At 38.9% G+C, this 23,683-nt stretch overlaps 2 protein-coding genes across 2 annotated transcripts; both read right to left on the bottom strand.

Moving 5' to 3' along the window:
- Window positions 1-1,027: 1,027 nt before the first annotated feature.
- LOC139708677 (uncharacterized) lies at window positions 1,028-4,676 on the bottom strand. The gene is made up of 2 exons (XM_071620611.1): window positions 4,549-4,676; window positions 1,028-3,870 (listed from the first exon to the last, which is right to left on the bottom strand). Exons 1-2 carry the CDS (start codon window positions 4,619-4,621, stop codon window positions 1,928-1,930), a joined length of 2,016 nt encoding a protein of 671 aa, XP_071476712.1. The 5' UTR covers window positions 4,622-4,676; the 3' UTR covers window positions 1,028-1,927.
- Window positions 4,677-10,564: 5,888 nt separating this feature from the next.
- Window positions 10,565-23,048, bottom strand: LOC139708687 (uncharacterized). Its single transcript, XM_071620621.1, has 8 exons — window positions 23,019-23,048; window positions 20,255-20,338; window positions 19,224-19,346; window positions 17,563-17,658; window positions 16,362-16,448; window positions 14,388-14,516; window positions 13,693-13,884; window positions 10,565-10,618 (listed from the first exon to the last, which is right to left on the bottom strand). The coding sequence occupies exons 1-8, from the start codon at window positions 23,046-23,048 to the stop codon at window positions 10,565-10,567; spliced, it is 795 nt and encodes a 264-aa protein (XP_071476722.1).
- Window positions 23,049-23,683: the final 635 nt, after the last annotated feature.

The raw sequence follows: 23,683 nt of genomic DNA, 5'->3' as shown, positions 1-23,683 counted from the left end.
TATCATGTTAATTAGGGCAGAACAGTCCTAGGAGGTTTGCCTCGTAGATGTCAGGGATATTCATGTCATCTTGACCTATATTTGAGAATGTAGTTGTGTCATATAATAGTGTACAAGGTATCAGTTACTGGACAGACATATCATAACCCCCCCCCCCTTGTGCCTCATAATGCCTTACAATACACAAGCCAGTGTAAACGTGTCGTGTAAATTGTAAACCTGAAGAAGAATCCAGTGTATTCTAATGGATACACCAGGGGCAGGATGGTGTTCGCCTAGCAATACACAGAATTGATAGCTCGTCACTGCGATTGGTAGCTGTCATTTGAACAGCTTCCTTGTTATGCAAACCTATTTGTACGACATGTGTGGTGTATGGCCAGCACTCATAGATAGAGCACAGATTATGGGTGGGATTTTTTTTTTTCTTTTTATACAAGAGATTTTGAATGGTATGTCGTTAACATGAAGCACAAACTTTGTACAGTACGGTGCTTATGATATCATATGTGTATTCTTGATTGTTAGCATTGCAAGTCCCAAAAGTGAAACTGTCAATTAACATTGATGTATATGTATATAGGTACAATGGTATTATAATGAAATGTAATTTCATCAGATTTTTGAACTGACAGTGCTTCATTTTTGTCTGATTAGAGAAAGATACGGCAAAGAGGTGAGTTTTTGAAAGATTCGGACGATATCTGTGGAAATGTTGAATGATGTATGTAATTATTCAGATGTCATTCAGTGATATTCAGTGGTGGATCTGTTCTAAAAACAGGAGAGAGAGACACACTCGGAGAAAGTCTCTGTGTGTGTGTGCATGTGTGTGCGTGCGTGCGTGCGTGTACACGGACTGTTTTATTCGAATATATCTTTGAAAGTTTGAATTTGAAGTTTGAATACCCTTATCATTAAAATGAACTTTTCCTCAGAAAGATTAAAGCTATTAATAATGGAAAACATAGCAATCATACTCACATATACACACGGGCGTAAATTGAAAAGACAGTAACAATTAGAATCTTTTTATTCACGGTAGTTTAATCGGGCGGGGAAAAAAGGTGAATCAAACTTAAAGGAACAATACATGCCATCCAAACTCAAGAATGGTTTTACAGGTATTATCAGAAAATAGTACTTGGAGGTTGCCTTCGTTGCTGGTAAGCATTGTGAAACGAGGTGTTTCCCCGGCAGTTGCTCGCTATTCGGGAAAATTGAAAATAAACCAGAAAACCTCTACTAGGCCTCTCTATATTCATGTTTCTTTTCCTTGAACCAAGCACTTTTTCCCTTTGCAATGTCCTGAAATACCCGTAAGCAGATACTTTGATACCTTTTTTAACCAGGTGAATACAAAATACACTTTGTGATACATTTGCAGATTTTATGTCACCAAACAAATAAGACCTCGATTAAGACGCTTTGCATGTCTGCAAAGCAACACACCAATGTCTCAATTTGTGTAAGGATAATGTCTAAAATGGTTTATTCTGAGGGGCTACTCTAGAGAAATAACGGTGGGTTTGTTATTCACTTTGCTGTTCAAGACAGTGGTTGTGAGATGGGTGGAGTCGAACTACTGTATGTTCAGAACTCTTTTTTGAGAAAATTCACAATAAAGATCTGATACTAGGAGAGAAAACTAAGAGATTTATACTATCACCACAATGACAATTCCTTCTTTATTGGGCAGTAGTTTAGTATTTCTTTGAATTTCAAAATAACGCAACCCTTTTGTAAGCACACGAAGAAAAACCTGTGAATTTATCAACATATTAACAATCGTTCGGCAGCATGTGATTTCATGAGGAAGTCAAGAAAGAGAGAAAGAGGTTAATCACATCAAATGCATGTCGTCAAAGAAGGTAAAACTGCTTCCGATGGAAAGTGGGCGTGGTATTTACTCCACCTAGAACCGGACCTATGAACGGTTGCCTCTTTGCTGGTTCTGGGCTGGACGTTCAGCGCCCTCGGGTGAGCCGTTTTGACGCTGCTGCTCTGCTGGTGCCTGGTCATTGGGACGATTCTCGGGGCGATCTGCTTGTCCTCCTTGTTGGTTTTCAGCTGGACGTTCAGCTTCGCCGGGACGACTTTCGATGTTTTCACCGCCCTCGGGTGAGCCTCTTTGGCCATTTACATCACGGGCTCTACGTTGCTGCTCAGACGGACGTTCTGCCTGTTGGGCAGGCCTCTGCTGCTCTCCATGATTTTGCTCACTGCCACTATTCTCAGGACGCCCTGCTTGCTGTTGCTGAGACTCACCACGCCCTTCGGCGTTTTCTCCTTCCTGTCGGATTTGAGGACGGTCGGCCCCTTGCTGGTTCTCAGCTGGACGTTCAGCCTGTGAGGATCTTTGGCCATTTACATCACGAGCTCTACGTTGCTCCTGAGATGGCATCTGGGATTCTTCAGGCCTCTGCTGCTCTGCTGGAGACTGTTCGCTGCCACTATTCTCAGGAAGCTGTGGTCGTTCCTGTGCCGACTCGCCACGCATCTCCCCGTTTCCTTCTTCCTGTCGGATTTGTAGACGGTCGCCTCCTTGCTGGTTCTGAGCTGGACGTTCAGCGCCCTCGGGTGAGCCGTTTTGACGCTGCTGCTCTGCTGGTGCCTGGTCATTGGGACGACTCTCAGGGCGATCTGCTTGTCCTCGTTGTTCATTCTCAGCTGGACGTTCAGCTTCGCCGGGACGACTATCGATGTTTTCACCGCCCTCGGGTGAGCTTCTTTGGCCATTTACATCACGGGCTCTACGTTGCTGCTCAGACGGACGTTCTGCTTGTTGGGCAGGCCTCTGCTGCTCTCCACGATTTTGCTCACTGCCACTATTCTCAGGACGCCCTGCTTGCTGTTGCTGAGACTCACCACGCCCTTCGGCGTTTTCTCCTTCCTGTCGGATTTGAGGACGGTCGGCCCCTTGCTGGTTCTCAGCTGGACGTTCAGCTTGTGATGATCTTTGGCCATTTACATCACGAGCTCTACGTTGCTCCTGAGATGGCATCTGGGATTCTTCAGGCCTCTGCTGCTCTGCTGGAGACTGTTCGCTGCCACTATTCTCAGGAAGCTGTGGTCGTTCCTGTGCCGACTCGCCACGCATCTCCCCGTTTCCTTCTTCCTGTCGGATTTGTGGACTGTCGCCTCCTTGCTGGTTCTGAGCTGGACGTTCAGCGCCCTCGGGTGAGCCGTTTTGGCGCTGCTGCTCTGCTGGTGCCTGGTCATTGGGACGATTCTCGGGGCGATCTGCTTCTCCTCCTTGTTGGTTTTCAGCTGGACGTTCAGCTTCGCCGGGACGACTATCGATGTTTTCACCGCCCTCGGGTGAGCCTCTTTGGCCATTTACATCACGGGCTCTACGTTGCTGCTCAGACGGACGTTCTGCTTGTTGGACAGGCCTCTGCTGTTCTCCACGATTTTGCTCACTGCCACCATTCTCAGGACGCCCTGCTTGCTGTTGCTGAGACTCACCACGCCCTTCGGCGTTTTCTCCTTCCTGTCGGATTTGAGGACGGTCGGCCCCTTGCTGGTTCTCAGCTGGACGTTCAGCTCTGCCTTCATTCCTGTCGTTACTGGGTCGGCCTGCATTTTCGGGACCAACTTCACCTTGAGGTCTGCGTTCCTGGTCATCTCTGCTGTTTGCCAAGGGAGCCTGGTTGTCACTTGCACTATCAACGTTTGCCGAATCACTGTCCCCATTGGGTGGTGGTGATGCAGGGGGTGGTTGTGATGGAGGTGGTGGTTGTGATGGAGGTGGTGGTGGAGGAGCTGTAGGCTCATCCCTGGGTGGTTGTGTCCCCTCGGCAGGTGGATTTATGGAGCCGTTGTTAGGGCGTGGCTCATCAGACACAGTGGCTTCTGCCTCACGATTAACTGCAGAAAAGCGTAAAAGTTGCACAAAGGAATTGTGGACATTCATTTTGAACGCTCAAGAGCATGATTATATTACTCTTTATGTTTACATCGATAGTCAATAATACATCTTTTTTATCAACATTTTATGGAGATTTCTTGATATGACTGAACGTCCCTTATTACACTTTGAAATGTCATTTCAGTTGTATCCTGTTGCCTTACATTACACGACTTGTATGATCATAACAGTGAAGTCGGATTATGTACTACACATTATCATGATTACGCTCTTGATATCTTTGTCGTTGCCGATTCAGCCTACGTTATTAACGACTGAATGTTATTTGTGTTTTTCGTTTCTAACTGCACACCATGTCATGGATTATACGTAAATATTTGTATATACAATACATGCATGAATGACTATGATAATATATTTAGTTATATCAACATCCATACATACACATACACATTCAATTAAATTCAATGTCAATTTATTGCTTACCCTCTCACAAGTTGTTTTATCTTGTCAACAATTGACAAATTTTGATACATACTGTATTAATGTGATATTATAAGAAAAGCGAGGCTTTCATGTCACCCGTGTTCGATTTTGCTATTAAAAAAATGAAATGAATAAAACAGTAAATGTCACCAATAAATCTACTGCGACAAACAAAAATTTGAAATACTCACTGACAAATGCATCACAGCTCGCCAGAAAGACGAAAACTGACAGCAGGACTCTCAGAAAAAATCGGTTCGCCATGGCTGGGGACGAGGACCAAATTGGTTTTCCCTATAGAAGACAGCGCCTCTTCAAGTTAAGAGCTGAAACCCACACGAAGTAGCCGGAGGTGCTATGTGCAACATTCCCGATGTAACTCCGCTCGTTTTATAGGATACAGACCGACCACGTGATATATGAATACTCAACCCCAATATGATTACACAGCATCAGACGAATAAAGGTTAGGCCTATACCTTCAAGGTTACATTTCAATTTTGATCTCGATATCAATCAATATCATGACTTGTATTTAACACGGGCCTGTCGTAACGTTCCTTGGGATAAAATGAAAATTTACCCCGCGTTATATTTTCATTATCGATCATTCTGTGAAAATAACACTAGCTGTGAAGTTGGTGACGTTTGTGAGAGGCACTCTAATGTTTATTAAGTTCATGAAAGCTTCAAAGCTTCATTACCGATGATTGATGTTTCACACTCCCTTCATGAAGTAAACTATACGAATACAAACATTCAACAGTATCCACACCCATTCAGCCACACTAAGAATCATGCAAACACAAACATAAACTTAATGCAAGCACAGATGTCATTTTATACCTAAAGAAGACGACATATGTCTATCAAATATGTTTAAGAGATACATGCATCCGGTGCACCCCGTCCTCCCACACACACACACAGAGAGAGAGAGAGAGAGAGAGAGAGAGAGAGAGACGCACACACAGAGATACGCAGACGCACGCACACACACGGCCGCATTGTGTAGCACAGAGACATATAGTCAAGCACATGAACTCAAACAAAACAAACAGCACATTATATCTCCGTCCATATACCATTACCAGCTGCAGAGAACATCACGCATAAAAAACCCGAATGTTAAAATCCTTATCCATTCAAATCGTAGACAAAATTGATGTTTTACCCTATCTCCTGCCTCAAATTGTTTTCATACTTTTATTGTATTTTACCGTCATTACATAAAGGAGTGATTGTAATGACATTCATGATAATAGGGATATTATGTGTTACAGAATTTCCCAGTCAATTTCAATCTCTTGCAAATCAATTTCCTCAAGTGGTCATTGAAATTAAAAAATACACTACGTTTTGTGTCTATCGGTCCTTCAGTTTAACCCAAACGCCAAACCATTTTGTTTTAGAGCACGCAATTTCGTTTTTACGCCATCGAAAGTGTATAAAAACAGGAAACCGAGTTCGTTTTGAGCCATCAGAAGTAAAAATTTCTGTCATCAACTTGAGTCTCGTCCGGTGACCTTGTATCGAGGATTCAAATTCGTGTTTAGGAAGCCGATTTTGTACTTTATTCATTTGAATTAGAATATCATTTTGTTTACAATAATATCCGCGTGAACACCTCAGACACTATAGTCTTTGATCTCACATGCAAAGTTCTACATATTCAAAAGTTTATACTGTAGTTCACATTCAAATTTCGTGCATCAATTTCCATTCTCTTATTCTTTTCCTTTCTATTTTTGCATTACTTTTCTTCTCTTCTTTCGTGCTATTCATGACTGTTTGTTTAAACTCTCTCTCTCTCTCTCTTCCTTATTCCCTTTGTTTTCCATTTTTGTTTTCTTTATTTGCACTTTATTCTATTGTGCTTGTTCTCTGTATATATGTTTTTCATACACACATTGTGACATTCCATTTTCGGTGTATCGTTATCATGATCATAGCTAGCTTTCTGCCTTTTGACAACAGGTTTGGGTGCCATTTCAAGATAATCTGTCTTGTAATTAAAGATCCTTGTTTATTCTGTGTCGGTCCTCATTCATTAGCGCGTTTGTTTGTTTATATGTTTTTTTTGTGTTTTTTTTTTGTAGATTGTCAATTAGTACACTGCCTGCTTCACGTTCAAAGAATGGAACGGAATGCGTTCATCCAATATAGCACCTACTGTACTTATGTAATCAAATCCAGAACAAATATGTAAATTGACCTAGTAAGAAGTATTCCATTAATCTCCAACATAATTAGAAATCAGTTACGGCATTTGCAGTATTTGAAATTAAAAGATTTGTTTAATGTTCTTTTAAACAAATAATAAACGCGGAAAGAAAATCATACACATACCTCGCATCCTTTGGTTGAAATTATATGGTTTTTATTTAATTTTCAGTTCAGTTCAGTTCAGCTTTAAATTCTAATATCTCCAATCAATTCATCCAACAAAAGTCGAAACCAAATACAAAATGTACTTTACACAATTCTTACTCCATCATTTTGTAAGGAATATGAAAAAAAAAGATCATAAAGTTTATAAAACTATGGCAGGCCTGCATACAATTTCGTAAAATGACTAAGAATAACAATGCATAGTTAGGAAGGTTGACAAATAAGGTAAATATTAAAATGGAACAAAAAGTAGCCCACTGAAAAGCAAAGGAAGCAATTTTCGGAAGAGCCATAATAATTTTGCGAAGATAAGAAAGTTGTATAAGATCGTATGTTCAAAATCTAAACTCTAAAATCTAACAGAGAACCCTGAGCGCTAGTAACATTCCAAAATTTAATGGCAGCAACAGAGAATTGAGCGGAAAACCTATGTCAAATATTTGAAACTCCTGTCACTCTATAGAAAACGCCGTATGAAAAAAAAAAAAAACATGTGTGTGTGTGTGTGATTTTCGTCTGTGTTAGAACCTTATCTGTCTGTGAATCCACTCATTGGTGTGTAGGCCCTATGTGAATGTATTCATTTACTTTTATTAATGTTTGTTTTTTCAACATGGTATGAATATACCATCGTCAATCATTGTTTTTTTTTTATATAGATTTTACTCAAACTCGATTTCTTCTTGCAAAATCAAAATCAAATCACACTTATGAAAGGCGGACTTCAAGCTTTTACACGATGGAGCTCCATGCACATTTCTATTCTACATTTAAAATCCTTAATGGTCATTGCTAATATGAATAAATATATAACCATAACAAACCAATGAATAAGAAAAAAGGTAAAGGTATTACAAATAAACTAAGTCTAGTATCCAAATGATCAAACTGATGAATGAACACGAACCGACAGCCAACAAGCAACAAAGAAAAAATAGAACAAACAAGGAAACAAACAAATAAAAAAACAAAGCGAAACAAAACAAAAATAGTTGAAAGTCACTTAGCAGGGCCCTGTTTTATGAAGAGTTAAAATTGATTATATAGTTGATTTCAATTGTAAGTCTATAGCAGCCTGTGTGGTAAGGAAATTTAAAATAAATTTTATCTTTTGATAAAACGGGGCCCTGATCTATTAATCATGAGTTTTTAACGTATGCGATTAAGCAGTAAATGATACAATTGCAGGTTATTCTTTTTTAACAGCTTAAACAAAACTTGTCTTCATGATTCTTCAACCATTGGTGATCTTTTTTTTTAAGGTTAGTATGATCTCGAACTCCCGTGTGTATATGTGTGCTAGGGTATGTGTGTGTGTGTGTGTGTGTGTGTGTGTGTGTGTGTTGGACAGACAGGGGAAGGAGAAGATGGGGACAGATTCAAACAGACTGACAGAGCCGAAGAGAGAGAGAGAGAGAGAGAGAGAGAGAGAGTTTGTTTGTGTGTGTGTGTGTGTGTGTGTGTGTGTGTTTGTGTGATGGACAGACAGGAAGGGAAGATGGGGACAGATATTGACAGACAAACAAACAGACTGACAGAGAGAAAAGAAGAGAGAGAGATAGAGGAGGTGAAGTGAGAAAAGAGCATATCATGAGACGAAAATAATGTTGTTTGGCCTATCCACGTACAGAATACTGTCTGGTCTCTTAATCGTGTAATGAAAAAAATATATATATGGTTAATTGTTCCTGTGTAGAAAACCAGATAGCAGCAGAAAGAAAGGAAGAACAAGAACACCGAAAATGACGTTCATGGGTATTTTTATTATATTAAGTGTCTGGAACAATATGTACAAATCATCAATGGTTTTCCATAACATCAATAATATCATTATATAAACATTTCACAGGGACGTTCATCAAGTACAAGGTTTCACTTGAGTTTCATAATTATCCACGTTGCTTGGGATGTGTACATCCACGCACATACAAGCACCGGGCCACATCACATAAAACGATATCTCTTTAGATAGTTAGTACACGGAATTCACATGTGACACAAACTCCAGTCCGAGATGTTCTTTGGTAGACATTGCCTCTACACGTACAATCGCCTATTGCACATATTTTATTTTTCTCCCCGTTTGCCCATCATCCCAAACTTATCCCAAACTCAACTCGGGGTACACGGAAAGATCGGGTTCGGATGATGTAATGATTAAAAATAGATAAAAACGTTAACACGACTTTGATAATCTTGGAGTCGTGATGGAAGATTTTGGAATGGTATGATTCAAGGGAAAATATCGTTTGATTGCCAAGACCTGATATCATTGCCACTCGCTCAGTCAAAAATGCAACGCCCGAGTGTCGGCTACCTCAAGAGCACTGTCGATGAATGATGATGATAACTTATAGCGATTTGAGAAACGATAAACTGGATTAAAATTCAGGTAAACCTCATTATCCGAAATGATTTTATATACATGAAAACGTGATAAGTCAAGTAAATAAGGTGTTACTTTCTGTTTTTGTGTAGGTTTGGGTTTGTTTATTTGTTTGTTTGTTTTTTTATCCCAGTAATAATAAATGTTTAGATTGCTATTGCATTCCAGTGTCAATGCTTTTCCACCATAATACCATATTTACGTGACTAGTAACGTTTTTATGAATCGTTATCTTGGATAATGATGTTTGCCTACATTTTGATTCAGTTTATTGGCTTCATGCAGATTGCTAATTTGACTGGCACATTATGCAATTTTCGATACTGAGCTTACTTCTGAGCCCCATTAACATTTACATTTACCATTTAGTGTATTAGATCTGTGTGACCCCTCCAAATTAGATATATCCCCACGCAATGATGGTGATACTATAATCTATAATATATTTTCAGTACTCAGTCTTGCCCACTGTGGGCACATTATTAGTGATATTGGTGTCATGCTGCGTACAATGTATTCGTTTAAAATGAGACCTCACATTCTTTCAGTATCTCATTTTTTTCCATGCGGAGGTAACCAAGGCACTACAGTCACATGACAGTCGCTATTGGACAATAAAAAACCAGGAAGTGATTCAATACTTTTGACCTTATAGCAAAAGTTTACGTTTATCTCAGTTAACTTCACCGTCAGTTTCCAACCCTTAAAATTGAGAACGTTCAACCGTCTGTGCTCTTCAAGTCATAATTCGTGATGTGATCAGTTACAAAGCATAATATTCAATGTTGAAATGAGATGAAACACATTGAGTTGCATACTCTTTGTCAGAGGCGTTAAGAATGAAAAAAAAAAACCCGAAAAAAGTTATCATTGTCTTCTGATGACGCAAAAAGTACAGAACAGTGCTTTAAAAGCTAAGTACTTGTCTCAAGATAGCTCTATACCATCCGCAACGACGAGTCAAACCCGTCTTTTATGAGATATATACAGATCGAGCTGTATCTGAGAACGACGCGCCATTCAGAGGGGGTTTTTGTTTGCTTGTTGTTGTTGTTTTTTGCGAGGTTTACCGGAAATGGCATCATCGTGGCGATGTTGGCGCATTTCTATTCATCGAGGCACTTTTCAACCTTTTACACTTCTAGAAACGTAAAGGTGGAGGCCACTGGCTGTTAGGAGAGCTCCACCTACTTATAAAATGTATTGTCATCATACAAGCAGAATTGAGTTTTGATTACAAGTGTACAAATCAGACACCCATCACTTGAATTATCCAAGGTGTATACACCGCTGTAATCATAGGTGACGTCACTGGAATGTTGCCATGGCAATGATTCATTATGTAACATGTCAATGTTTTAGCTGGTGAATGATTGCATCTATAACAGTCCTATAAACAACCTCCGCTCCTCGAATAAAAGGGGAAATCGTCAAGTTATCACACAGGTGCACGCGGCTGCTCTTGTGTCGTCATGTCTCGTTACCTGGCAACAAAGAATAATGGGACAGGAACAGAAAACAAAACAAAAACAAAAATGTAAACTCAGTTTGTCACATTGAAAGATGCAGTTGTAGCGTGCAGGTGGTACACTTGTGTTCAGTTGTTAGGCATTTTAAGCATAGCTTTACACGTACGGGTTAAAATTGCAATCGAGAAATGATAGAAAAAGACGCATGAAAGGGATCAAGAGAAAAAGGTATTTTTGGTCATCAACGCCACGTGCAGATATCAATACAAAGGTTCGCAACAAGAATTCAACAAAATCAAGAGACTGAACGTTTCTTTTTGTGTTAGAGAGAACTTATGTTAAGACAGTGATCAGGAAATAACAAGAAAACAAAACGGGGAAACAATCCGCAAAGTAACAGATTGACCGACCAACAACTCAGTATACTGTGAAAACACCGTTTAAAAACTACACAAATTTTGGAATCATGATAGGGGCTGTTGCTGCAGAAGTAGCAATCACTTTGAATTTTCATTCTAAAAGGTCTGATACTAGCAAGTTGCAAGGAGCAGACCCTGCAAGTTATGCTTAGATGTAGATTCACATATAGGTCCTGTTAATTCTCTTATTCATTGTTAGGACAATCACACGTTCAATTTATTGTTATGTATCATGGTTTACTAGGAAACATGGAATATGGAACAATAAAAACAAACAAAAACACAAACAAAAACTTTTTTATACACACAATTGCATCAATTCCCTATACAACTTATCGGCTGCTGCCATGGTGACAGCATAAGCCAGGGGCGGATCCAGAAAACCCGTAAAGGGGTTTAATCAGCTGCCAAGCAACAGCAACAACAAAAAAGAAGGCTCCCGTGAATTCTTTTTTTTTTTTTTTCTTTTATTAAAAAAAAAGGGCGGCCGGTGCGCCCCCCCCCCCCCCTCTCCTGGATCCGCCACTGTAAGCATTACCGGGAACACTCTTGGTATGACAGAGCGCCATATATTATGATAAACGCCTGAAAGGGAGAGAGGGATGAATGGAGCATGCTCACATGGGTTTCCCGAAGACTCGAGTGAGATGTGCGGGGATCCACCTCGGTTAGCGTGGAAGAAACGATGGGTGCCGATTTCTTGACAAGTCGACATTATACAGCGCATGCGTGGACAGTTAATGATGGAGAACACGTTAATAGATGAACAGTAATTCATGAGTATGATTATTGCTGTGTGGATATTAGGTCGGGTTAATAAGGAACACTTCTGTACCAGAAATAGCTTGATGGAAAAAAAAGACAAACAACTTTACAAGCACAGTGAAAATCTTATTAAGATCGGTTAATATAAGGAAGCCACGGAATGTTAAGATAAGCTCATTTTCGAAACACATGCAGTTCTAAATTAGTTGATATGAATATGCAAAGTGAGTCAGCCGATGATGTCATCACTTCTCCATTTTTCCTTTCATCACATACACAGCACTAACAACAACTGAAAAATCAAAATATTGTGCTAATAAAGTGTTATTCACGGCTGAATTTCAGGATAATGATCAGTCAGATATAATTATTAAGATTTGTGACTGGGGCATGATTGTGTTTTTAAAAAAAATCTAGAAGTTTCAAGGTTTTATGTCTACAAATTATATTCCAAGTTATAAAGCAATATCATCAACTCACTCATTTGCATACATTTATTCATATTGACTGTTCAAGAACTGATTTATGAAAATTAGCAAAACTTCACAATTGTTTAAATTTTCACTATTTTGCTTACAAAACTTCACTATCATTTGAATGGATGCATAGCGTATAAGCCAGTTTACACTTATTTAGTGACCTCCGAACCACAGACTTTTCAAATATGTATTAATCTTTTAATTAGAAAAGCATCAGTTTAAATTAGCCAAGCAGAGTGTTATGGAAGCGACAATTTACATGTAAGTGTTGCACGAACTGTTTTTTGTTAATTTGATTGAAATGAACACACATCCACCTGTACATTTCGATATGCACCTATGCTTCATACATGAATAGTTATAACATAGTTTTCATGAATAGAATTATAGTTTATCAAATACCTCAGTTACCATGTCAATTTCAAGAGGACTGCCGTTACGTCAATCTGCACATGCTAATTGTAACTGTGAATTGACTTATTCAAATTTCAAACATACTGAACCCCCCCCCCCCCCCACTCCTCACATACTCAACGCTCTTGTTCCTATTCACATTTCAATACTTGCGTGTAATCTATAAAGAGCATGCGGTTGGTCATTTCTTTGTCGGGCTAATTTACAAATAGCCCGTTTATCAGAAAAAAAAAATGTCGTAATATTACACAGGTGCCTAAATCTTTTGTTCTACGCGTATGCATAATTATGAGTTTTATATTAGTGACAAATCATTATTAGTGTCAGAACCACCCGACATATAGCTACAACAATATCTTATGTGTGAAAAGTGGAATTCAACGTCTGAAACGTAATCGGAAACAAAAGGTCGATCGGATAACTCGTTGATTTAAAAGAAACGTATATCCATAAATTTGACTGGATCAATTAACTGGCCTGTCGCTTCAGTACTGTAATCAAAAATTATTATAGTACGTCACCGTTTCACCATGCGATTATTATTTCACAAGCAATTTTCGTCTTCACCCTTTTCTTCTCCACCTTATAATCATAATTTTGGTGTTTCGGTTATCATAATCCACTACTGCGATATGGGCAAATCATAAGCATAATTCTGGAGTCATATATACTTGGTCGAAATTTTCATTCTAATAATATGCATTTTTGGTCAGATTATATTCTTTTTTTTTCTGTAGAGCAAGGCTTGAATGTGACATAACATGTATTTTGTTTTTAGAATTCCACGCGCGCGCGCGTGCGTGCACACACACAAAGGTACAAAGTCATAACTTTCCATAAAGTCAAGTACATTAAGCCTTTTTTTCGTCAAAATATTCCCCCGTGTTAATCATAGTACCACTCATGCAAGTACAGTCATTACGGAAAAACATCAATTTTTTAAGGCATGCAAACATGGCAAAATGATGATAGACATATGAAATTTCATTGTTTGAAGACAAATAATTGATACCTCGATCTTTGACGTGCCGTTCGCCACCGTGTCGGGTGGGACTGAATGGCCATTTGCCACGGCAGTGACTCCCCCTTTCCGCTTATCGATCGCTTTGGCCACGCCCACCATGCCCATGTCATCAGCGAGTTTACGCGCATCGTAAGACTCGACCAGGATTGGCTCACTGTTTGCATCGGGGCGGTCCCACTCCTGAATTATAGAAGTATGATACGACTTTGAATTCCTGCGGCTTTGCATAAGCAAGTTAGTTTGTTGATTTTGTGTTTGTTTGTTTGTTTGTTTTTTCATTAACACAGCTGAACACAACTGGACATAATTGATTCCTAAATGTAATTTCACGCCTGATGAAACGAATTTACACATTAATTTGCGATGCATGACTTATATAATATTACAGGTACACTGTACTAGTACTTCATTAATTGGTCATAATCATATCAAGGAGGTTTGGCGAGCTCGCCTATCGCCTCCTTGGCCATACATAGTGAATTTAAATGGTGTAAAGCAGTATACTGCAGTAGTTCATATGGTTTTCAATCAGGTCCCCGAAAAAAAAAATGTTCACTTCTTTCTTTTAATGTATATGTTCACTTCTTTCTTAAATGCAATGTGCACATTACGCAATGAGTTGCTTCTAAAAGCCAAACATGAATTATTTCGCATTGAGCCGTTTCTTGCTTCATTTTATATACCTGATGTTCGAATTCAAGATCGATGCCTTTGTCGATGAGGACATTGCAGATTTCGACATGACCGTTTTTAAGCGCCACCATGAGGAGAGTGTAGGCGCTGCATCCAGCCGCTTTGTCCCCATACAAGTCCTGCACAAGAAAAACAAAAACAAAAACAACTAGAAATGTCGCTATGGCGACTGGTATGCCTCCGCCATATAATGCATGATTCTCCTAATAGGTCTAGATAGTACATGTGGACAATGTGTGATTACATTTTCACAAAATTGGCAAAATAACAAAATGACAAGTTTGTCACAAATGTGTTGAATGTTCACCTTCCTTGACCTAGGTTTAATTGGATGAATAGGAGAGCATGTATTTGGGATTTAAGGACTTTAAATTGACTTTGACCCATTCATACATTTATGCATTGAGTAATTTTCAACAAAGTGCAATTTCTGTATTGAATAGTAAATTGTTGCCATTTTCATCTGGCCTTTGACCCTAAAATTCATAAGATAATCACTGTCAGGCAGAACATGCATAAATATGTAGTACGTATCAAGATAACTTGAGCCACTTCCGAGATAGGGAGGAAAAAATTAGTTCAGCACTTTCACTTGATCTTTGACCTTTTGACCTTTGAGGCAAAAACAAAAGAAAAAAACTTTCAAGAGAACCTCTATTAGGTTATACATGCATACACCAAGTGTAAAAAAAAAATCCTGCTGGCATTGCATAAACATGAGGGAAATAGTGAAATTTTGAAGTGTTGCCCTTGACCTTTGACCCCATGAACCCTAAATTCTCTAGATAATCACTGCCAGTCAGTACATGTATAAATACTATGTTCCATGAAGATACCTTGAACAATTTCCAAGGTACAGAGAAAAAAGGTGAAGTTTGAACATTTTCACTTTACCGTTTGACCTTTGACCTTTGACCTCATGACCCAAACTTTCACCAGAGAATCTTAATCGGGTAATACATGTATACACTAAGTTTCAAGAAAATATCTTCAGGCATTGCATAGATATGGTGGAAATAGTGAAATTTTATGTACTTGACCATGAACTTTTGACCTTTGACCTCATGACCCAAACTTTCACCACAGAATCTTAATTGGGTAATACATGTATACACTTAGTTTCAAGAAAATATCTTCAGGCATTGCATAGATATGGTGGAAATAGTGAAATTGTATGTATTTGACCTTGACCTTTTGACCTTTGACCTTGAGCATGTGCACCCAAAAGTTGATAGGCACAAGTTTAGCCCCTGATATACATACATGCCAAGTTTCATTAGGATACCTCAAAAGGTTTTGATAGTTACCTTGTCCACAAAATTCATTACGGACGGACGGAAGGACGGACGGACGGACGGACAACCCGAAAACATAATGCCTCCGGCACCACTTCGTGGCGGAGGCATAAAAACAAAAACGGAATTAGGGCCTGTAGAAAAAAAAAGGTTAAATCTCAATGAAATCACGAGACAATTTATTTCAATAAATAGAATTACCAGCGCCATCAAGCATTCTCAATCAGTGACAACATCCTGCCAATTTGTGTGATTTTTACATTCCATTTTTACCATTCACAGGAAAAAAAGACTGGTTCAAAGGCTTGATTTAAAGACACTCATTCCCTATCCAGCTCAACGTTGTTAGTAGGAGGAAATGAAACCCAACATGTGGATTGAATAAATGCAGCAATGTTAGCAAAAGACACCAGCGAATTTGGAAGAAAATCGGCAAATCCGTTGAAAAGTTATGCATTTTTAGAGTTTTGGTGCCACCATCGCTGAATGAGAAGACCACTACAATTTGTGGCGTCACTACAAGACAGTCATTATATCTCGGTACATTTTGGTATGGTATGAGTAATAGAGCCAAGGACAGACCATACTTTAATATACATTATTGTATACTATTATGTAGTTATCATTCTGTTAATCATTATTGTAACTTGACAGAAGTAGGATACTCACAATTTTCATGTTCAAATCGGCGTCTAAATGCTTCACCAGGTTTTCCACTGTGCTTTGTTGACCATCCGTGACAGCGTTAAACAATCGCTGAAAGGAAAAGAGGAAATATTTCTATTTTATACTGCCACCCTTGATGTGTTATGTTACACCTCTACAGTGCCACGTTGTACCCTTAAGGAACCAAATGTGTGAAAACATTATGGAGAGGCCTGTATAATGCTGAACAGTTTCCTCATAACACTGAATAAGAGTGAAAAACTTTTGGCTTTCAAAAAGGGCTCGAAAATAAATTATTGATTGAGCAGATTAACACATAAATATTCACAGCTTTGATGTTCAACTTTCAAAGATGTGATCTTAGAGTTTAAAAGTTGTAAGGTCGCGAATGTATTTAGCTGTTTGCCCTGAATATTTGAGTTGCTGTTTTGAGTTGTTTCTTAAGCTTAAACAAGTATACTGCATTTAAGAACTTAATAAATTTCTTCACACATTCCTACCATCCCCCCCCCCATTCACGAAATAATCGTATTGTCTGTTCTGATGCACCTAAATTCCTATACCACTGAATCACTCGGACCAGGATGATAAAAGTGTATCAGATTGGATGGGAATTTGATTTAACGTTCTTATTCAAATGCAGTGAAGTCCATCAAACACAAGGGTATTATTTCATCAAACTCAAGCACAAACTAACGAAGGCATGGTATTTCAAAGTATTGCCATGAAAGAGTGACATTGGTGGCTTTTGTAGAGTTACAATGATTAGACATTGTTAGATGCGGGAACTTAGTCGTGCCATTGCTTGCAAAGCTTCCCACTGATTTCCATACAAATTTTTATCAATTAATATTCTTTTCAACTAACTCGAAAGGGCGATATCTGTATATCATTCGAATCAAATTATTCTGGAGCTGTGAAGATTTAGTATGGGTGATCTTTCTCGTTTGTTTGTTTGTTTTTCTATTTACGGAAAGATTACTAATTATACAAACCAAAGGAAGAGTGTGTGGCAATGTCAACGTAATATGTTATCTCCATAAATCACCTTTTGAAGATAATATAGGCATTTGTAAAGACACATTTATGTTTGTGCGTTTGTTGATGTATACATGCATGGGTGCAACTTTCGCTTCTTCTTCTTCTTCTTGTTTTTTGTTTGTTTGTTTGTTTGTTTGTTTGTTTGGTGTTTTTTTTGTCTTACCTTTGAAACAGGAAGCCTGGTGTCAATAAGTTCGACTATTTCATCCAGCCCGTTTTCTACCGCCATTTCCCGCGCTCCTTGCTTGCCATTCACTCCCTATGCATGCAAAAGACACATGTACCAAATGTGTGGTATTCATCGCTTTGGTATAAATTCACTTCATGCAGATAATGTCATTACATCATGAGCGGCGATCACTGATTCAAGTACGACCATGGAGTTACCATGGTAACACGATAGATGCTATCTTTCAGCTTTTAAGCGACAGGTCGAATGTTCCACTTGAGTTGTAATGCGATTAGAGTATGCCTCTTCAAAGAGAATAGATGGTATCTGTCCTTAGATATCCTATAAATAGAATGAAATCAATTTCATCTCACTGCCTTGCGTGATGTGGCTGTATTCCAGATAATATCATTATTTGGTGAGGAACAGCGTAGCATGCAGGACCTAAACAGCACAAATATAGGGAATGAATCCCACCAATACATGACAACAATTCAATTTGCAACATATTGCAATAGAGACAAATCCACAGAAAATCACTTTTGTCTGTAAGTGTGTGCATTCTAATCGTCCAGCATGGTTCAACTGCATATCAATTTTTGCATTTCTGTGAGAACACAAACAAAGATGATACTGATGGTGTATCCCATAGCGTGTGTGGCAGCAAATGATTGTCTTCTTCGCTCTACGGTCGGTTTATGCTGTAGTGAACGAGACTCTGGTCTCAGCAGCAGCAGAGGCATCAAACATACCGGAAGCGATTTTCATTCAAACGTAGTCTTAACAAAAACAAAACAAAGCAGCAAATTTGGTATAGTAGATGATTAAACCAACACTGGATGCATGTATGGGTAGAAAATATTCGTTGAGATAGAGAAAGAAAGGAGAAATAGAGTTTTCCCATTTTTGCTCCTGAACGGTTAAGGGATGGCATAGTTTTGGTTGAGATGGAATGTCAGGTTTCCAACGTCTTTGGTGAGATTATGGGAAACCTTTGGAATATGAAAGGGCATGTACCATTCTGAGAGGAAGTCAAAGCTTATTGGATGAAAATTGGCTTTGGAATGGCTCAGATATCAAAAACAAAGGGATCTAGATGATGGGACCCATCTTTTATTAGGATTGCGTGTTTTACTCTGTGTGTGTGTTTTTTTTTTTTGTTGATATCTCAGCCATTTCCAAACTGATTTACATCACGTAAAATTTGAATTCCTTTTAGAATTGTATACTCTACTACATTTCATTCGTGGTTTCTTAGTATCTAAGTTAAAAGGTGAATCCTCACCATAACCAATACTATATCATCCCTTTAAGGCCTATAGGATCGATACTTTCTCGGACAAGATGTTGTACCTCTTGACCCAGGCGTACCTGGTGGTGCCGCGCATGGGCAAATTGTGATGGGAGGCTTCCTCATAAAGGACAGAGCTTAGATACGCTATCAGAGGCAACCCTGCATGGTTTCTCAAACCATGATAGTGGCGGATCCAAGCGGGGGCACACCGGGCGCGCCCCCCTTTACTTTTTGTTAAAACAAAAGAAATAGAAATAGAAAAATGAGGGGTGGGGGGCTTTAATTTTGTAAAGGCCGGCGCCCCCTCTTTACGGAATTCCTGGATCCGCCCCTACATGATTATCATAAACCGTATCCTCACCCAAGTCTTATGGTTGACGTCGATTCCGCGATTGATGAGGAGCTTGGCTGTTTCCACCTGCAGTGAGTCTATGGCCAGCATGAGGAGGTTGCGGTAGAGAGACTTAGCAACCATGTTACCGCCCTATCATCACCATGGCAACAATGGCAGAAATATAAAGAAGTGTACTTAAAACGTAAAAAGAGCAATGGAAATGTCGTTTAACTTGTAAATTGTATGTCGGTACACAAGACGAATTTAACGTTTAGTTTTGTCGGGGGGGGGGGGGTGGTGCATGGTCACTGTCAAACTTGGCTGTATATTCAATAACATGAAAAAAAAATGTATTGTTCTACGTCCGTGTGCACATGAACGTAATTCATGCAAACACAACGTGTACATTGAAGCCATAACGATTTAGTATAATTATTGATTCACTCTCGCTGAACACGCTGGAAAAATGGATATTCAGAAAGCGGAAGGGAGCACCTGCTTTGGTCATCGAAAATGAAGCATCGTCTCTCCGCAAGTTTTGTAAATGCGTTATTAAATTCACGTTCAATTTTGGTGTCGTACATAATTATGGAGGTTTTCCTCGCAGACTATATAAATTCGAGTCAGCGGAAAAATACCTAGTGACATCAGATACTATTGTAGGTTTACTTTTACCAGCGTTGCAAAGCAGAAAGAATTTGATTTCATGCAGTCGGTCGAACAATGAACTCAAAATTAAAATTACTTTCTTATCTTGGCCATCGGTAGTGTCAAATAATTGTTTTCTTTCTTATGTTTATTTGAATTAATTGATGGTCTTGGATATAATGCTTAAGAACGAAGACAATAAAACGAAGACAGTAAAAACATCCCACTATATACCTACCACACGGCGAGCTACACAAAAGAAACGAAAACAAGAAATGTTTTCACCAACGAGACCTAACACAGGAAATGTCGTATACACTACAGTTTGTCTCTATATCGCTGCATGTGAAGTAAAACTCATAATGATATGACTCTGCAGAGCTCATACAGACATATCAACAAAATAGTACCTCATCTGCGTTGATGAACATCCCCTGTTGAAGAATGGTATCGACCTCTGACGTTCTGCCCTCCTGCACGGCAGAACAGAGGCGCTGGAAAATTGAGAATGTAATTTAGCGTAAAATTAATACCGATGGATGGAGACGAAAAATTGTGCTCCAAAATTATCATCAAGTTTCAGGGTTAATTCATTTTACTCCTTCAGTTAGCATTCATATTTTATGGAACAGTCTCTTGTTTGTAACAGGAGAAAACGAAGACGAGAGGAGAAAACGGTGACACAAAAAATGTGCTCCAAAATTATTATCAAGTTTCAGGGTTAATTCATCTTTGCTCCTTCAGTTAGCATTCATTTTTATGGAACAGTCTCTTGTTTGTAACAGGAGAAAACAAAGACGAAGGGTATATGAAAACATCGGGAATGGTATCACTGTAGCGTTCTACTTAAGGATGAATGTATGTGGCTTCCAAAATTGGGCCAATTCGCAAGATATACATCCAATCAAACCAGACGATTCCCAACTACTACTAATTCTTCTTATGCATTTAACAGGTAAGATTGAAGTGGGAAAGTTCAAAGAAATGAAATCAGAAATTAAATGACTGAAAATTGCTTATAGAACTCTGGGAACACCTAATGCATTAGAATAGCTACAGCATGTTATAGAGGGAACATGGACAAGAGGTGAGGAAAGAATGCAAATTTGCAGAAGACGATAAATATGATATTTCTGCATTCCACGAGAATACAACCACGACAATGGCGAATAAATTGACATTAGGCAGCGGGTACGTAATCATTTACACAGTTTATCATACATGAGGCAAGCTTGAAAAACAGATCAGAAGATAATATATATATGTATATATATATATATATATATATATATATATATATATACATATACATATGTGTGTGTGTGTGTGTGTGTGTGTGTGTGTGTGTGTGTGTTGAGATTTCACGTATTGGCTCCACGAAGAAATGAAGAAACAAACTGGTCATCGTTTATTCTTTAATGGCCAAAAATGCATTACCAGTTTATATAATTATATATATATATATATATATATATATATATATATATATATATATATATATATATATATTTATATATATATCAGATTGGTCAGTTGATTATATATATAACGAAATCAATACTCCGTCGTTTCCAGGCAGCCTACGGGGTCATGAGGACAGGCTGGCTCGACTACACGCACGGACAGATATCCGATCGATGTCTTTTGAGCGATTTTGTTTAATAATTCATCAAATCAAGTTTTAATCGATTTCCTCAGGCATGAACAAAGCGTATGGGGGTAGGTGGTATATAAGTACAGTCTTCTAACAATAATATTGTAATTGTATGTCGTTATGTGCGTATTATGGTGTCCTCCGTGTATGCGGGTGTGTGTTTGTGTATTTTTATGAATTTGTTTGTGTGTGTATATGTGTTTGTGTGCACCGCAGCTAATCAAGCACGTCTCATCTACAATTTTTATTCACTGCGAGAAGCTCAATCTATTGGTATACCCAACAGCCGTTTTGTTAAGCTCCTACGATTCAGTGAGAACCCTCGTCTCATCTCTGTCTCTCTTATCACAGCATTTTATATCTTTATACGATTTAATTTGACAACCAAAAACATCCTTACACTTAACTCTTCATTTCCTTGCCCTTCTTAATCCCCCATACACTTATAAATTTTGAAGCTGCTGTCACTGAAAATCTCATACGGCACAAGAATAACTTTATTTCATGCCCGCATACATCTTTGGAATATTATAGCTATGCTGTATTCTTTTTTTTTCTTTTTTTTTAACAATCAGCAATAATAATATACCACTGATACGAAAATAGAGAGTAAGATTGATATCAAAATGAAAGAGGGCATTTCTATCCTGAACACGCAATTTGAACGCAGCGAAGAAGAATCAATTAATGTGACCATTCACTCATGTCCTCCGTTTCGATCTGTTGTCGGTGAGTACAGACTCCAAAAACAACGTTTTCATCCACACCACATGTTGCGTTGTCATAAGCTCGTTGTGATGAAGCCTTTTGAAAACGACCGCGATAGTATCGATTATCTCGTCGCGATATCAAACACAGGCGGACATAGCGGAAAGAAAATCGATACTTGGCTGGACATTCTTTGCCATTGACATGGTCAATGGCATTGGTTCAGTCTTGTAGCCGTATAGTTAGAATGCACGTTAACTCATTTCGAATCCTCATACCCTTATGATAAGGTTTATTTTGGGTTTGTAAGGTTACGTTTTGCAGGAAATGAAATCGGCAAATCTGCAGTATACTGGTCAGGTTGAGATACGATCACTCCAGGGGGTGTATTGTCGGCATTATTGACCGTCGCACGCTCGGTTGGCGCTATGGGATCGTAGTATAAACTCGGTTTGCACGAAGCTATAAGTTTGATATGATGACTCAGAAACGTAGAAAACTATGCTCATATGCCTTTATCGTCAGACTATATAATATCTTAAAAATAATCTTATCTTGATGACTTGTAATTGATTAGTTGCAATAGATCTTTTCTTTGTGGACATCGCAAATAAAGGACAATATAGAATCATGTTGTCATTTTTCGAGCTCCCTGCTTCCACTTCACAATGTTATAGGGCTGTGTCTGTCTGTGGAACCCCTGGGTTAGCATCGCACATTTTTCACTTTCATTGACTCGGGTTGGCAAACAATATCCCGATCCACTGAGCTATTAAGGAAAGAAAGAGAAGAGGAAGATAAAATATACTGACCCGTATTGTCTCCTTCTCGGCGGACACCATGGTAACAGCGACCACGTTCTCACGCTCGATTTCACACTGTCGTCTGCTTGTCCTGCTTTTCAAGGAGCGTCGACGGTACTGTTCATTCGAAAACTTCCACCCGCTTTTCGAGTAACGACTACAAATCAGTCAATCAAGTTGGTGACAGTCTGTTCTGTTCCATTTTTGGGGGGAAATCCCACGAATTCAGGCACACATGAATGTATGAATGTCGTCCTTTGGTTGTTTCCTCGAAGATACGGCGATAAAATGGGTCCGGGCACTGATTCGTGCTCGTGACTTGTGTTGCTCGTTGACACTTAACTGGCAGCACTCTCTTGAAGCTACGTGGTACTCAATCCGACGACTGAGCAGTGAACTGCAATGAGCTCACTGAGGTGGAACGCACGTTATGACTATAAAGCGTGCAGGGAATTCTTCCGTGGCTCCTCGACTTTCTTCTCATGGAGAAGGATCAGGCGAATCATCCTATTTAAAGAAAAAAAAAAGGATTTCAGATTGAAAGCAGGTTACAAAATATTCATGGCGAACAGTGTGTTGATATTGGTGGAATTAAAAGCAAAGTACACAATGTACCTTATTGCGTATATGCGTCATGTCGACAACACATTGTACGTCAAAGACCAAATTGATTA

The sequence above is a fragment of the Diadema antillarum genome, unplaced genomic scaffold (assembly GCF_040938485.1).
Source record: "Diadema antillarum isolate AM-2024a unplaced genomic scaffold, OU_Dant_1.0 seq00001366_RagTag, whole genome shotgun sequence".
Taxonomy (NCBI): Eukaryota; Metazoa; Echinodermata; class Echinoidea; order Diadematoida; family Diadematidae; genus Diadema; species Diadema antillarum.
This window is presented reverse-complemented; position numbering and strand designations above follow the sequence as displayed.